The sequence below is a fragment of the Bufo gargarizans genome, chromosome 8, assembly GCF_014858855.1.
Source record: "Bufo gargarizans isolate SCDJY-AF-19 chromosome 8, ASM1485885v1, whole genome shotgun sequence".
Classification (NCBI taxonomy): Eukaryota; Metazoa; Chordata; class Amphibia; order Anura; family Bufonidae; genus Bufo; species Bufo gargarizans.
In genome coordinates, this window is record NC_058087.1 from 15,419,047 (window position 1) to 15,437,207 (window position 18,161).

General features: G+C 40.7%; 1 protein-coding gene across 11 annotated transcripts in view; it reads left to right on the plus strand.

Moving 5' to 3' along the window:
• The window catches only part of LOC122945786 (sodium channel protein type 2 subunit alpha-like), a 188,573-nt gene that overhangs the window by 30,505 nt on the left and 139,907 nt on the right, over nucleotides 1-18,161 (plus strand). For all 11 annotated transcript variants that reach the window (XM_044304982.1, XM_044304981.1, XM_044304983.1 and 8 more), the window contains exons 2-4: nucleotides 3,425-3,543; nucleotides 11,578-11,667; nucleotides 11,758-11,886. In XM_044304982.1, the coding sequence (XP_044160917.1) occupies nucleotides 3,425-3,543; nucleotides 11,578-11,667; nucleotides 11,758-11,886 (338 nt within the window). The remainder of the gene's footprint in view (nucleotides 1-3,424; nucleotides 3,544-11,577; nucleotides 11,668-11,757; nucleotides 11,887-18,161) is intronic.

Below are 18,161 nucleotides of genomic sequence, written 5' to 3' on the forward strand. Positions count from 1 at the left end.
TCATTAGGGTGCTTGGGTGAACCTGCATACCTAGATCAATATCATTAGGGCGCTTGGGTGGACCTGCACACCAAGATCAATATCATTAGGGCGACAAAAAGTTTTCCGATTGGCCTAACATAATATTCAACAACCTTTCTATACAGTTTTGTCATGTAAAAACTAATTTGCATAAACATAGGCTTATGGGAAAGACATGCAAATGAGCAGATTCTGCCTTGTTTTTCAGCTGTCATATGCAAATGAGCAGAATCTGCCTTCTTTTTTTGCTGTCATAAGACTATGAAAACCAATAGGTGGCGCTATGGAGTTATGAACAGCGCCCTCTATTGGTTTTGCAGTCTTATGACAAGTCTAATATTCATGTCAGAAGACTATGAAACCAATAGAGGGCGCTGTTCATAACTCAATAGCGCCCTCTATTGGTTTCATAGTCTTCTGACAAGAATATTAGACTGATTCTTATGACAAGCTTATTAGTGTAGCCTTTTGCATGGAAAATTTGCGATGAACTGTGTGTCTGAATGCTGATTCTAGCACATGGCGTAGGGTATTAGCAACCGTACCCACAGTGATTAGTGAATGTCAGGGTGGTATGCTTTAGAAATGAGGACAACAACTGTAATAAATAGGTGCCCTGCAGGGGGTGGTTGGAGTGGGTTGCATAATCTGTTTGTAGTTAACTAAGTTGCTTTGTCATCTGCCATTTACAGAATCATAATTACAAGTCTCCTTTAACCCACAGCTATGAAGTAGCAGCCAACTTTCATTTATTGGGCAGAAAATAGTACCATACTAAATGCAGCTTCGAAAATGCTAAGCTAAAAATAGTGAATCATCCCTATAATACTGTGTTTAATATGAAGACTTATTAGGATGATGCCATGGAGCGTACATTTTTTTTTTTGATAGGTTATATTGTAGATATTAGAAAAAGCTGTATTTGAGAGTAGGTCATAAATATCTAGGGAAGCTTGAGCAATGTACGGTAATTTTTTTTGTTTATGACACCAGTGCATTGCTACTCGGAATGCACCTACTCGTCATTTAATATTTCCTGCCATCTCTTATCCAGACCAGTGTGTCTCCAGGGTTATTACATATTACAAACTCTGTGTAGTATGATCCTACATTCATACTCAATTCGGCCTGTACCCTACTTCTTAAAGGGCAATGAACACCTTTAGGGGCATTTATTTTTATTATTGCATTTCCAAATATTATTGGCTCAAATAATTTTATTAATTGCTTTTCTGTACTAATTTTTCTGTATTTGTCTTCCATAGCTGCTTATTTTTGCAGGCTAGTCTGTCCCCTGTTCAGAGATATCTTCCAGAGAAGATGTCTGATGGCTCACTCTGTAGCTCTTATCTCTCTTCTGAGTAATTATAAACACTCAAAGGCCGGCTTACATGGCCCAAAGAAACAGATGATTGTCGGGAAAGAAGCGTTCTTTGCCGACATATTCCTTCTCGTCAGTGAAGGTGATGCACAGGATTTACATGCAGCAATCCCCTCCACTGTATGGGGATGAACAATGGCTACTGCTATTTTTCATCCCCATACACACTCACATTACACAGTACGATCTGCTGCCTAGAAATGATGATTTAGGTGTCTGCATGACTGATTGTATCACGCGATGAACGAGTATTTTGCTCCTTCATCGAGTGATTGGCAGCAACTTTACATGAGCAGATTATTGGTAACAGGCATTTGTACGAACGTTCGTCCCCGATAATCTGCCAGACAATCGAGCAATGTAAATCTACCTTAAACTGAAATCTTATCAAACTGACTATTATTTAGCTTAAATGAGTGTTTATAACAACCTAGGAGAACAGAGATAAGAGCTACAGAGTAAAACATCAGATGGATTTTTGTGTGTGCAAACAAACAGATGTGGAAGACAAACAAAGCAAAAATGTTCATGAAAACATGCTAGGGAAATGATTTTAGCCCATAACAGGTGAAATGCAATAAAAAAAAATCCCCTCCCCCCCCAAAAAAAAAAGTTTACATAGCCTTTCATAACAGTCATTGTACAAGTTAGCAAGAAATAGATGCTAGAAACTGTTGTCGAAAATTTTCAAGGGTCTCTAGGACCATCTGTGGCCCTTATTCCTCACTGACTGATTATTAAAACTTATACTTTTATTGTGTCATATTTAAAATTTATCCTATTATATCAGGAGAACACACCATTAAAATTCCTCAGGATCTGGAGTAGGGGTTCTGTGTTTCACACTTTCAAGTACATTCAAGTACATACATTTTCGTCACTTATACAGCTTGCTCTGGAGGTGCCTGATACTTCTCAGGTGTCCCTCCTATCTCTACTTCTCTGTCTAGCTAGGCTTTGTCTCAGCTGTTTATTAAATTGTTTGCGTCTCTGTTTTTTTACCCTATCTCCCCCAGATCTTGAACTAAAATCTACCTCCTGCTTCCCTACATGTTTCGCCGTTCCACGGCGTCTTCAGGGGAATTGCAGTTACTGAATAACTGCAATTCCCCTGAAGACGCCGTGGAACGGCGAAACATGTAGGGAAGCAGGAGGTAGATTTTAGTTCAAGATCTGGGGGAGATAGGGTAAAAAAAACAGAGACGCAAACAATTTAATAAACAGCTGAGACAAAGCCTAGCTAGACAGAGAAGTAGAGATAGGAGGGACACCTGAGAAGTATCAGGCACCTCCAGAGCAAGCTGTATAAGTGACGAAAATGTATGTACTTGAATGTACTTGAAAGTGTGAAACACAGAACCCCTACTCCAGATCCTGAGGAATTTTAATGGTGTGTTCTCCTGATATAATAGGATAAATTTTAAATATGACACAATAAAAGTATAAGTTTTAATAATCAGTCAGTGAGGAATAAGGGCCACAGATGGTCCTAGAGACCCTTGAAATTTTTTTCGATTTAAATATTAATGTGGTCACCTCCTGAGAGACCTATATGTATGTTGGTCGTATAAGAAACTGTCTTCTCCTTTGCTACTCTATATACTTGTGTTAAAAACTTCATATTTTCAGCCTTTGTCCTTCATGATTCACCTTTCACAAAGTCTTTGTCATGCCTTGTCTGTAAATATCTGTAGTGAAATGTTAGGTATGATTGTAATGTACTTAAAAGGGATTGTTTGAGACTTCTAAAAAAGTTAAAAAAAATACCACGAAAAAGCAAAACAAAAGAGGAGCAGCGGATGTCCTAAAATAATTTTAAAAAAGTACTTACTTCTTCACTTCTCTGACGATCCATGCTCTGGTGGTCTCCCACTGGTCTTTGTTTACAGACTGCTAGCGATCAGATGTCATATGCCATATTATTGGCATTAATGCATAGCACTGGGGTGAGTTCTGTATTTCTTTCTTTTTACTCCCGGACAACAGCTTTAACTAACACATCTCTGTTCTCTTTCCGTATAGACCTTTATAGTATTGAACAGAGGGAAGGCAATCTTCCGCTTCAGTGCCACGTCTGCCTTGTACATTTTAACTCCCTTCAACCCTATTAGAAGATATTCAATAAAGATTTTGGTACATTCATATCCTTTTCTGATAATTAAAATGCATTCATGATTGTGGTCTGAAAATGTAACAATCTAATTGTAAGGTTCTTGGTATAATTGCTGTTTTTGTTTAAGTCTTTTCTTAGACAATGCAGGTTCTATGCTTTGGTTTTGTCTAATGCTGTTTGTAGAATATAACAATATCACAATGTTTGAACCAGTAAATATGTGTATTCCCCATCAAATAACAATTGGGGAGCATCTTAGAACAGTACAATGTGCTAGTCCTTTTAGTAATGGATAAGAATACATTTGACAACTGGGTGTTACTATTCTCCTTGTCAAAGGGATGCCTGCACAGTCTGATGCTGTCCAGTCAGTGCTGTTAGGGTGTATACGGACATGTATGGTCGACTGTGGTTAAAGCTGTATCAAAATCACATTGGAAAATGTATGCAATAAATAAACTTAAAGTGTAACTGTCATTTCAGTTTAAAGAGTCTTCTTTGCGAAGCTCTAAGGAGAGTCTGTCTTCAGTCTAACGAATGAGATAAGCATGGTCATGGGCAGCTATAGTGAAGCTACATGTACATAATCAAGGACTGGGAAGTGACAAGGAGTCAGACTGGAAGCCTCTGAATGTTACACACAGGCGTCTTCAGCGCTCAGTAGAATGCTGAAGGCTGAAGACAGACTTTCCTTAGCAATGCTGTTAGCAGCTTTGCTAAGAAGACTCTTTACATCCTGTTTTCTGGAACAAAGAAACATCTTTCCCCAGTGAAGAATATTACAAAAATGTTTACACCACTGTCCCTTCACTATACTAAAAATAAACTGAGACAACAGTTTCCCTTTAAATACATAAGTTTCACCTGTAAAACAGGCTTTTAAATATAACTTTAATCTGGTTTTAATCACACCACACGTCTGAATACATCCTATCAGGCTCTCAAAGGGCACACCCTTCTGACAAGGGAAATCGCTGTCCTACATTTTCCAATATGAATATCAGAGAAAGTGCACAGCAAAGGGAAGATGCTCCAGAAATGTGTACATTAGTAGATTTTTAAGAAGGTTCACGAGAGCTTCACATAATATTTTATCACTTTTATTGCTGTTATTTTGAAAATTCTCCAGTTACCTACTCTTTCTTTATTGTCTAGAGTTCCTTTATTGTTCCTATTCTTTATTTGTTTAGTCTTACTTTATTATGTCTATTCTTCCTATGTTACATCTACTTTACACTTCATTTTGCCTACTTATCCATTATTATGTCTCTTCTTTCATCATTATGTCTAGCCTTCCTTTATTATGTTGTCTTTATTTTGCATAACTTTCCTTAAATATGTCTGTTTATTATGTCTACTATTCTTTAATAGTGTCCACTCTTTATTATGCCTAGTCTTCCTTTATTATGTCAAAACGTTATGTCTACTCTTGCTTTATTTTGTCCATATCTTCTTGATACATCTTCTATTCCTATATAACACATTCTCTTCCTTTATTATATCTTGTTTCTATTTCTTGGAATGTCCTGTGTTGACTAGGCGGTTCCAATTATGGTAGAATATTGTTTTACCTATACCATTCTCAGCCAGGTGCAGAAATGTTTAATACTTGACATAATGAGCCTAGTAAAGAGTTTACAGATACAGGGCATTCGGAAAGTCTTTAGACCTTTTCACTTTGTTTTTCATTTTGTTATGTTGTGACCTAGTGCTAAAATAAAAATAAGTTCAAGTTTTTCCCCATCATTCTGCACTAAGTACTCCTTAAGGAAAAAGAGAAATCATTCTTTAGAAATCTTTGTTAATTTATTGAAAAGGAAAAACTAAAATATTGCGTTGACATAAGTATTCAGACCATTCCGACCATTTATTCAGTACCTAGTTGAAGCACTTTTGGCAGTGATTACAGTCTCCTGTCTTCTTGGGTATGATACCACAAGGTTTTCACACACAGAATTGGGGATTTTCTGCCATTCTTCTATGCAGATCTTCTCAAGCTCTGTCAGGTTGGATGGAGATGATCAGTGGACAGCCATTTACAGGTCTCACCAGAGATATTCAGTTTAAATCAGGTTTCTGGATGGGACACTTAAGGACTTTTGCAAAGTTCTCCCTAAGTGACTCCTGTGTTGTTTTGGCTGTGTGCTTAGGGTGATTGTCTTGTTTGAAGGTTAAACCTTTGGACCAGTTTGAGGTCGAGAGAACTGTGGAGGTTTTCATTGAGAAAATCCCTGTACTTTTCGCTATTCAACTTTCTCTCAACCCTGAGCCCAAAAAGTTTATTTTGGTTTCATCAGAACAGATAATCAAATTTCTCACAATTTTAGAGTCCTTTAGGCTCCTTTCACATCACCGTTTCTCCTTTCCGTTCTCCGGTTCCGTTAAGGAGCAGAAGAACGGAAAGGACGGATTCTGCAGATAACTGAGACCTAACTGAGCGTAACTGTGCCTAAAGACCCCATAGACTATAATGGGGTCCGTTCATATTCTAAGCGGACACCGAACGGACCCCATTATAGTCTATGGTGTCTTTAGCCTCTGTTATGCTCAGTTAGGTCTCAGTTATCTGCAGAATCCATCCTTTCCGTTCTCCTGCTCCTCAACGGAGCTGGAGAATGGAAAGGAGAAACGGTGATGTGAAAGGAGCCTTAGGTGTTTTTCTTTTACAAACTTTCATGTGTCTTTTACTGAGGAGAGACTTCTCTCTGGCCACTCTGCCTTAAAGCCCAGATTGGAGAAATGATGCAGTGATAGTTGACCTTTTTGCAGTTTCTCCCATCTGCACACAGGATTTTTGGAGCTCAGCCAGAGTTCTTTGTCACCTCTCTTACCAATGTCTTTTTCCCTTGATTACTTAGTTTGGCTCTGGCTAAGAAGACAGGAAGACGGAGGGGCGGTCCTTCACACTGCATGCCTGCATTAGGCTTCAGAGTGAGGAGGCATGTCTCTCAGTAATCCATTCTGATTGGCTGGAAGGGAGCTGCTGGCTACAGCAAGTTAGTATGTGAAGTGAGGGAAGGCAGTTTGGCCTCAGAGAACTGGCAGAGGAGCCATCTTGAGAAGGTCCTCATATTGTAAATGTTTAAACAGCCGTAACTAAGGGAAAAACTCAAGGAAAACGGTGGTATGTGAAGAAACGAAATATTGGTTTTTGCATAATGCTGCTGCAGCAGTAACATATGCTAAAATAGATTTTTGATGAAAACAGTTACGCTTTAAGAATTATGGAGGCCACTGTGCTGTTGGGAACTTTCAGTGCAGCAGAATTTCTTTTTCTCCAGACCAGTGACTCCACAAGATCATGTCTCTGGGCGCTTCAGGCAGTTCTTTCCTCCTCATGGCTTGGTTTTTGCTTTGATATGCATTGTCAGCTGTGAAACCTTATATAGACAGGGGTGTGCCCTCCCAGATCATGTCCAATCAACTGAATTTACCACATGTGGACTCCAATTGAGGTGTAAAAACATCTCAAAAATGATCAAGAGAAATCGGAATCCCCCAGAGCTCAATTTCAAGCGTCTTGACAAAGGGGCTGAATACTTATGTTCATGCAAATTTGTAGTCTTTCAGTTTTCACTTTCTTATTAAGGTTAGTGTGGATTAAAGTGGAAATATTTTTTTAGCACAAGGCCATCACTTACCAAAATGTGAAAAAGGTGAAAGTGTCTAAAGACTTTCCGAATGCACTATATCTGGTGACCTTGACCATACACCATACATTTGATAAATATCTTAATTCACAAATAACCAGTACTATAAAGCTGGCAACTAATACAATAATATTCCATTTTAAGTAGGAAATACTTTCCTGTCGACTAGAATGCCAGTTCTGCATGAGTAAATCTGCAGACTACAAGTTATAAGATATGTGAATACGTGCATAAAAAAAGGCTTTCTTCCAAGGTCAACAAATGTTAGCATGCAAATGTATTACTTTCCTGTTTTTGGTCAAGGTCCATGAAATTCATATACAGAAGTCAACTGAGGAAAGCCATTTGAATTTAAATCACTTAAAGGGGTTATCCAAGTTCTATAATGCCCCCCCATATGCCCGGCCCCTCACAGAGGTTGCACTTACTCCACTCCCCGGCACCCGTGTCGCTCCTGCTGCCCGCAAGGCCGGCGCTGCATCTCCCCATAGATGAAAACATCTGGCGACGGGGGGGGGGGGCAGCCAATAGCAGGCCGCGACAGGGACAAGCCTCCCTAGCATCGCAGGTGATGCTAGGGAGGCTTGTTCCCATCCCGGCCTGCTATTGGCTGCCCCCCGATGCAGGTGTTTTCATCCGCACGATGGGGAGATGCATTATGCCGGTATGAGAAGCAACGCGGATGCCGGGGAGTGAGGTAAGTACAACCTCTGTGAGGGGCCAGGGAATATGGGGGGTGGGCATTATGGAACTTGGATAACCCCTTTAAAGCATGAGAAAATGCCTGCAATATATATTTCCTTTTTTTTTTGCTTGTACATATACCTTACTGATAGCACCCTAAAAAGCATTTCCCTCCAGCACATTAAATGGTCTTGTATTAGTGATACGTGGTACAATAACCCTATTAGGGCTATCTAATTCCTGTTTCTGGTCTTTTTAATTTTAAAGCATAACATTTATTATTTTTCTTAACTGAGACAAAATAAAGTGGTCATGAGACGCAACTGTGTGGATAGTAATTACTAAAGATTCTCCACATATAATCAATAGGTCGAAAATCTCTGTGGGATATTAACTTCATATCCCTCAGTTACTATAGAGTGAGAGTTAACATAAATTGGTATCAAAATTATGTTACTGTAGCTTGCCGCTTGGCCACAATACAACTCTCTCTAAGTTAATATAGTTAGGGTCTATTATAGGATGTGTAACTTATTTTACTTAGGATAGCTATACCTGATTTATAATATTGATATTCCTATATATCCCTAATCCTTATTTTCCATGCCTATGTAATGATCTAAACTTATACACAACTATCGGAGTGCCTGCAGTACACTCCGTATTGCTACTGCATACACAGATGCATCCACACATGACCTCTTTAGCTTAAAACCCTAATCGCAGCTCCCCCTGCGATAGGGATATCAATATTATAAATCAGGTATAGCTATTCTAAGTAAAATAAGTTACACATCCTATAATAGACCCTAACTATATTTAGGGTACTTTCACACTAGCGTTTTTGTTTTCCGGTATTGAGTTCTGTCACAAAAAATGATCAGTTTTATCCTAATACATTCTGAATGGTGAGCATTCCGTTCAGGATGCATCAGTTCAGTCCCTCTTATGTTTTTTGGACAGAGAAAATACCGCAGCATGCTGCAGTTTTCTCTCCGGCCAAAAATACTGAACACTTGCCGAAATTAATTTACATTGAAGTGTATTAGTGCCAGATCCTGCATTAAGTGTTCCGGCAAAACGGATCCGGCTTTCCGGTCTACGCAAACAATTTTTACACCGGATCCATTTTCCGGATAACACCGGAGAGACGGATCCTGTGTTTCAATACATTTGTCAGACGGATCCGCATCTGGATTGCCGGTGATGGAACTGCCTGCCGGAATCCTCTACCACAAGTGTGAAAGTACCCTTACTTAGAGAGAGTTGTATTGTGACCAAGTGGCAAGCTACAGTAATATAATAGCTCGATGTGAGCAATATTTTGATACCAATTTATGTTAACTCTATAGTAACTGAGGGATATGAAGTGAATCTCCCACAGAGATTTCCCACCTATTGATTATATGTGAAGAATCTTTAGTAATTACTATCCACACAGTTGTGTCTCAAGACCACTTTATTTTAATTAAAACATTGTTTAGGTTGTCTTTCTTAAGAAAAATAATAAATGTTATGTTTTAAAATTAAAAAGACCAGAAACAGGAATTAGATAGCCCTAATGGGGTTATTGTACCACGTATCATAAATTAATCCTGGGTCCACAGTGGGCATTTTGATTATAGTCTTGTATTAGTAAAACAGAAGTTAGGAGCAGGAAAAGTTTGGTAATTATGTTTTCGTTCAGAGATATTGACAATTTCTATTCAGCGGAGGTGGTCATTTTTGTAAAGAATGTCAACTGGGATTTATGCCATGTTGGTTGTCACTGGTGAATTGGCTTCTCTCGAACAGATGATAGAAACCATCACTGTGTTTTGATGATCATTAGAATTCAGTTTCCGAGAAACTAAATAAAAATGGCTTCCACAACCGAAAAGAACAATGCCAACATATCTGAAAGTAAACGTTTTGAGTTAAAATCCTTTCGAAGTTCCTGGGCACATCACTATGCCTGAATTATTTAATTGAAGAAGCCCTTAAGGTAGTATGCAAGTACTTTTTCTGTTGGTTGGGTCATCAGTGAATGTCTTAACTGTTAGCAAAAACTGAGCCTCTTGGTCTATGGCAGTTTAACAGTACATTGACTTGTATAGTGATCACTCATCAGTCACATTGAAGCTAAATGTCCATGACTGCTTTCTAAAGACTATTGATGTCTGTACTGCACACCTGCTCCCAGACACTTTCACACTGTAGCAAAAAACACAGTGTAAGCATAATTGACTGTCTTCATTAGGAACCAGTGAACTTCTTGCACAGTATTAGGAGACCTTAATGGCTAGGTCTTGTATCGAAAGTGAAGTGATCATGTAAAGGCTTCAAGCTATAACCTGTATCCATATAAGAGTCTTCCAATTTAGATTTTATTTACCGACTCTTATTAAGGATTTACTAAAGCGACAGAAGTACCAGTAATATATTTAAGGATTCTTTTTCAGCGCACACACACTCTAATCGGATATTGTAATCCGGTAATTGTTTCTCTAAATGGCTCAAAAATGCAAGCAGCATATTTTTGTTGTACGACAGAACTTACAAGAGCTAATTCAAAACAGAGGTCCCAGTGCATCATGAAAATTAAAACATCTAAATTAATCAGGTTCTAATTCTCCATTATGACTTCTGAGTTGAAGGCTATGGACTAAAACATTCTCCTTCTTGGAATAAGGCTTTTCTCTTGACCTGTCCAACATTACCCACTAGGTCTCTATCAGCTGGTTGCCTACTAAAAAATCTTTTATGTCTATCATTTCCAAAAATTTGCATTGCCATGTATTAAGGTAATGTTATGTTGTTGTATGTTTTTTTTTATGATACCTATACAACAACAACAAAAAAAATTGTTAGAAAACACTTATCTGACCTCAATTTTCTAGTCACAAAAATAATTTCTGATTAATTTTTGGACTCTGTAGATTAAAGGATTTCCAGGACTTATATCTGATCCATAGAAAAGGTCATCAATATCTGATCAGTGAGGTCTGACTCTTGGCACCTCCTGCTGATCAGCTCGGCTGAGCGGTGCAGACTCTTACTTGGCCTTTGACGTCATGTCCATTGTTCAAATTGCCTTTGTGCAGGTCTGTCCTATTCAAGTGGATGGGAATGGGCTGCAATACCAAGCTAAGCCACTGGACATTGTACAACTGCGTTTGGTATACTATAAAGAGGCTACAACTCATTTTAGTGCTGCAACCTCTTGATAAGCTTATTGATAAGGTCACCACTGATCAGATATCAATGACTATACCATACGGCACTTTATACGGACCGAGAATCACACAGATTATTACTAATGAGCATTCATAGTAATGCTTGTTAACAATGATCGGGTAGTGTAAATGTACCACTCGTTCATTGGATAATCTGCACACAAAAATTATCGTTTACCGGCAGCAGATCGATCATGCTGTGTAAACACGATCTCCTGCCAGCAAACGAGTCAGTATGAGGAAGAACGATGGCATAAGCGATTGCTCCACCCCATACCTTTGAGGAGACCGTTGCATGTAAATTCAGAGGTCTCCTCCACCAACGCTTCCTTCCCGAGTATCTGCTGTAATATTGTCCCGTAAAAATGGAACCCTTGGTTAGGTCACTGATATGTAAGTCCAAGAAAACCCTTTAATTTAGTCTCTTGTTGACCAACGTCTCCTGAAATACTACATGCCACTGGCATGATGACTCTTAACACAAGTCTTTTATTTTCCTTAACACTTACTTACATTATTCAGCATGCTCATAATGTGCACTATTTTGACCAACTGCGTATTCATGACCATGAGTAGTCCCCCGGAGTGGACCAAGAATGTAGAGTAAGTAACAAACAACTTAAGCTTTCTTTTTATTATGGCTGGACAGTGATCGTGTAACTGAATGTAAGCTTATCTTATTGTGAACTATAGATATACCTTCACTGGGATTTATACCTTTGAATCGCTAGTAAAAATTCTGGCGCGAGGATTTTGCTTAGAAGGTTTCACTTTTCTGCGGGACCCATGGAACTGGCTCGACTTCAGCGTCATTGTCATGGCGTAAGTATCTCTTTTAAGATTGGGCTTAATTTTATATGTCCCTGTTTAGATATACTACCACTTTTTGAGTTAGCTTAGTAGCCAGCTATATAGGTTCTGTAGAAGTATAAAATGTCTGGGTAGGTTAGTTGGGTTTTGGAATATTTTATATTGTTAGAAGGGTCCATAGACAGTAAAATGACTACAAAGTTCCCTCCTGCCAGGACCACCAGCGATAAACTGTAATTTGTGAAGGAATCTGTAAGTGTTCAATATCTCTGCAGTACCACCACAGGAAGAATTTAATCTGTGTAATCAATCAAGACAGGATAGATCCCCCAAAGGAAGAGATCATTTCTCCCCTATAGCCAATTAATGAATATCCCCAACAGGGGACCCACCGCTCTATTAACTCTGAATTCCCTAAAAGGATATATGAAAATACTTTTTTTAAATTTCATAGCATTTTCAATGAAGTAATTTACCATGAGTAAATCCATTTTTTCATGGAAACAAATGAAAATACTCAAGTAAGAACTGAGGGACTCAAATTGCTGAAATAAGATAACAATTAACATTTTTATGATCCTCAGAATTAGTTGACAACAGTTTACTTGCAACTACCAGGAACAGAAAGCAACGTTGACTGAATTAATATTTTTTGATGTGTTTCAGTATTTATTGGGAAAAAAATCTAACTTTAAAATTTGAGATTAGAAGTAATATATAAATGGATTGTCCAGTAGGATTAAATTAGATAATGGGAATAATGGATGAAAAAAAATATTTAAGAAATACTAATCACATTACCAATCCCTGCCTCTCCTGTTTCAATGCATACTGGGTCCTCGCTGGTCTCTATTTCCCAGTCCTGGCTCGATAGACAGGAAATAACAGGAGATACTCACTCAGCGAATTATTGGTTGCAGCGGTGACCCCATTGTAGCCAGTGATTGGATGACTGGGTATATAGATGTAGCCAGCACCAACATCCCAACAGTGTAACTCAACACCACGTTTAAGCATTTGGCCTGTATTACACCAACAGATTATCTGACAGATTTTCAGACCAATCATTGGTCAGATGGCCAATTACACACACACATCTTTTGTTATACACACCAACTATTGTTCTGATTGGCCAGATAATCTGTTGTTATAATAAGGGCCTTAGAAGCTTTGCACATAGCGAAAGTAAACCAGCGTGATCAGTGGCGTAGCGTGGGTTGCCAGCACCTGGGGCAAGTTAATTATTGCCCCCCACCCCACCCAACCTGTCTACACGCACCCTTTTTTTACAGATAATGTAATAGATGTCACCTGCAGTCCTATGTAACACCACAGATAACACAGTGATAACTCTGAGTACAGATAGTGTAGTAGATGAATCCGACACCCCAGAATTCAAAACACACACAGTGTGGCCTAAAGTCCGTCCTCCCCAACCCTACCATCAAATAAATATGTGGAAGGACATTACATATATTGGTACAAAAAATACAGGAGAATACAGCAGCACATGCCTCTTACATCCAGTCACGTCTCCTCTGATGTAGACTCTTTCCTCAACGTCTTCATTCGGAGATAAGACCGCCATGATACCTTCTTTCAGCCGTGTCTCGTCTCTGCAGAGTTTATCACAAAAAACATTTTTAGATTCCTCACTTTACTATCATCCTCTCCCTCCTGGTGCCTCAACACTGTTATCCTGCTGCTACCTCCAATGCTGTGCTAGTACCATACAGATAGTCCCCCATAATAATGCACTCCCAAACTGTCCTCAATAGTAATAGTGTTCCCTGCATCACCCTCAATAGCAACCCCATTAGTAGTAATGTCCTCCATACTGAGCTCCATTATAAAACCCCCTCATCACCCCAGTATTAATAATCCCTCCATAGGGGTTCTAGTAGAAATAAGGCCTCCTATAGTGCCCCTAGCAGCAATAAGGCCCCTCTATAAGGTACCCCTATATAACCTACTGTAGTAATAAAGTCTCATATAGTGTCTGCAGTAATTTTAACTCCTACAGTGGTCCAAGTATTTAAAAAGACCTCTGTAGTAGCCCCAGTATTATGAAGACCCGTTGCAGTGTCCCCTCTAATTATTATCATATATAATAGCCCCCTTTGTGTTATTAGTATATTACCCCCTCTGTATTATTATTATTATATATAATAGCCCCGCCTGTATTGTTATTATAACCCTCTGTATCATTATGGCCCCCTCTATATTATAAGTATAATGGCCCCCTCTGTGAGCTGTGTGAGTGCTGTTTTTTTGTGGGGTTACTGGGGCCCTTTTATTTTTATTTTGGGGGACATAATTTTTTGCAAATTTTTTTGAGAGGGCTAAAAATGTTGAATCAGACATTTATTTTTTATTTTTTTTTCGTTATAGCATTCAGCAAGCAGGAAAAACATTTTTTATTTAAAACCTAAATTGTTCGGACATTTTCACATGTGGCAAAACAAAACCTCTGTAAGGCTACTTTCACACTGGCGGTCCAAAACGGATCACCTTTGCCCTAATGCATTCTGAATGGAAAAGGATCCGCTCAGAACGCATCAGTTTGCCTCCGTTCCGTTTCCATTCCACTTTGGAGGTGGACGCAGCGTTTTGGTGTCTGTCTGACGAAACTGAGCCTAACAATACAATATGACACAATAGAAAACTGATCCGTCCTCCATTGACTTTCGATGGTGTTCAAGTCTTGGCTATGTTAAAGATAATACAAACGGATCTGTTCTGAACGGATGCAGACGTTTGTATTATCTGAACGGATCCGTCTGTGCAGATCCATGACGGATCCGCACCAAACGCGAGTCTGAAAGGAGCCTTACTGCTCAGATGCCGTAGTCGCTATTGACCACAGCATCTGAGGGATTAAATGACCGCTGGGTTGCTGGCGTGGCTATATTTCAGGGGTGGAAGGAGGTTATTTAATCCATTGCTAATTCCCATTTTGGCTCCATGCATGCCTCAAGCTAACCAGCACTGCTGAAAGTAGTACAATTAAAATGCCTAGTGAGATGCTCAGTGAGGCCTGGCTGGGGCATGGGGCCTAAATGAGGACTGACAATGGATTGAGGCCGAATGCACACGGCCATTTTTCACGGCCGTGAGCGGTCCGTGGAACCGCGGCCTGGATTCCTGCTGAGAGCAGGAGCGCACGGCGTCATTGGTTGCTATGACGCCGTGCGCTCCCTGCTGCCGCCACAGTACAGTAATACACTGGTATAGATCATACCAGTGTGTTACTGTATTGCGGCGGCAGCAGGGGGCGCACGGCGTCATAGCAACCAATGACGCCGTGCGCTCCTGCTCTCAGCAGGAATCCAGGCCGCGGTTCCACGGACTGCTCACGGCCGTGAAAAACGGCCGTGTGCATTCGGCCTAATACAAAGGATTATTACTGTGGGGGCCTAAGTGGAATCTGCTGCATAGCAGGCCTATGGGAAGGAATAGTACTACTCACTGTGCATATTCCACCTAGGCCCCCACAATAATAATCCCCAGTTATTAATCCTGGTCCAGTCATGACTCCTGAGGCTGACCTGACCTGTTTGTCCTAGTCCACCACCTATTTGTGCTCCCAGTTACTCTCTAACCTTGAGGCAATTGCCAAAGACCCCCATTTTCCCCACAAAAATTACCCCTCTGGGCAGCAACTTTCAGTCACACTTTAGTCACTGTCACTCACACACTCAGACTGCACACTTGAGTCCTGAAGCAGCAGCGGAAGCCATCTTCTTCTTGCTTGTTCCGCAGTGTCTTTCCTGCCTGGAAGGTGGACTGCTGCCAGAGCCACTATCAGTGATTAGTTAGGACTGCACTGCCGTGCGCGCCCTTGTGATTCATCAGGGCGCACGTGCTCCTTCGGCTGAAACATCTCCTCACTCCAAATGACTGGCTGCACAGTGCAGTCTGTGGTTATCAGCATGAAAAGTTAGTTCACATTGGTGCCGGCGGACAATGGCCCCCTGCAGTCTGACGCCCGGAGCAACGCCCCCCACGCTACGCCACTGAGCGTGATATGCTAGTGTGATAATGCACCAAGTACGATGTTAATGCTGGCTACATTTGTATCTTGCCATTTCTTGTGTCTTAAGCTGGGAGCAGTAATTCAGAGAGCGACCCAGTAAGCACTGGCAGAGAATCTAAGATTTATTTTTAAAATCCATTATGCCCTTTATCTAAAACTACTAATTTTGCCAAACAATCCTTCTAATTGAACTAGATAGCCCAACCACAGGTCTTTTTAATGGACCCTTAACAATAGAATAGAGGATGTTCACCAGTTAGACTGGAGCCAGGCCCACTGACCACCACTCAGTGATATAAGTAGACAACAAAATTCTAAAAGATGTCTGGCTCACAATAATTTGCATATACCGTAATTTTCACCCTATAAGACACATTTGCTCATAAGATGCACCTAGGCTTTTGAGGAGGAAAATAATAAAAAAAAATTTTGAACCAAAAGGTGTGCTTTTGGTGGGTTTTAAAATAATGGTGGTCTGTGGATGACACTATTATGGTGGATCTGTGGATGACACTGTTATAGGGGATCTGTGGATAGCACTGTTATGGTGGATTTGTGGATGGCACTGTTATGGGGGATCTGTGGATTACACTGTTATGGAGGGGATCTGTGGATTACACTGTTATGGAGGGGATCTGTGGATGACACTGTTATGGAGGGGATCGGTGGATGACACAGTTATGGGGGGGATTTGTGGATGACACTCTTATGGGGGGATCTGTGGATGGCACTGTTATGGAGGGGGGTCTGTGGATGGCACTGTTATGGAGGGGGATCTGTGGATGGCACTGTTATGGAGGGGGATCTGTGGATGGCACTGTTATGGAGGGGGATCTGTGGATAACACTGTTATGGGGGATTTGTTGATGGCACTGTTATGGGGAGGGGGGCACTGTTATGGGGAGGGGGATCTGTAGGATGACACTGTTATGGGGAGGGGCATCTGTGGATGACACTGTTATGGGGAGGGGGAACTGTGGATGACACTGTTATGGGGAGGATCTGTGGATGACCATGCTATGGAGGGATCTGTGGATGACACTATATAGCATCTTATGCTATATGTGTCATCCACAGATCCCCCCATAACAGTGTCCCCCAATACACTGGGCCCCGCCGCTTACAGCAGTATGCATATCTAAACAGTAATCCTTAACCTTGAGTAACTTTACCTTTATAGCAGCGCTATTCTGTTAAAGCTCCGGTAACAGGCAGAGTGGGCAGCAGCGTAACGTCACTCACTCTCATCACGTGCCTGCTCCGCCTGCTTCATTCATGAAGTGGGAGGAGCAGGCACGTGACGTGAGTGAGTGATGTTACGCCGCCACTCACTCTGCCTGTTACCGGAGCATTAACAGGATAGCGCTGCTTTAAAGGGAACCTGTCACCTCCAAAACACATTTTAAACCGACTCTCTGCGCATGTCTCCCACAGACAGACCTCGTTACATGCCAGCTTGAATATGCAGCGTCTCCTCTCCCGCTTCCCTGAGCATGCATACTGGGATCGTCAAGACGCCAAGAGCCGTCCGGGACACTGCTGTACCGCAACACTGGTAGATGTCAATGCAGACCTTCAGCTCGGAAACCGCCACCAGACACGTTTCGGAACTTCCTGTTCCTTCCTCCGTGGTACAAAAATAATTATTAGTTTTCATTATTCTTGTACCACTGAGGAAGGAACAGTAAGTTCCGAAATGCGTCTGGTGGCGGTTTCCAAGCTGAAGGTCTGCATTGACATCTACCAGTGTTGCGGTACAGCAGAGCCCCTGCCGGCTCTTGGTGTCTTGACGATCCCAGTACGCATGCGTGGGGAAGCGCGAGAGGAGACGCTGCATATTCAAGCTGGCATGAAACGAGGTCTGTCTGTGGAAGACAAGCGCTCATTGTATCAGAATCCGTGAGCAACAAATCTATGAAGCAACTACGGATTAAAGAAAGCGCTTTACTAATACAATATATGCGCATTACATACGAGTTGACTGGCAAGCAATACAATAAACCACTCAACAACAAGGGAACATTGGAGCAGACTGTTATGATTTTTTATTAATTTGTTACCAATTAGGAAAACCTTGCAATTTAGTTGACACTGAAGAGAGATACAATTGCCAAATATAAACTAACACTACTAACTCCATGCCAAAGTGATGAACTACAAGACAAGGAAATCGTGTTTGAATTTTTTTTATACATATGAATTTTCTATGAACATTATATATGCGAGAGCTCCGCATTTAAAGGGACTGTGA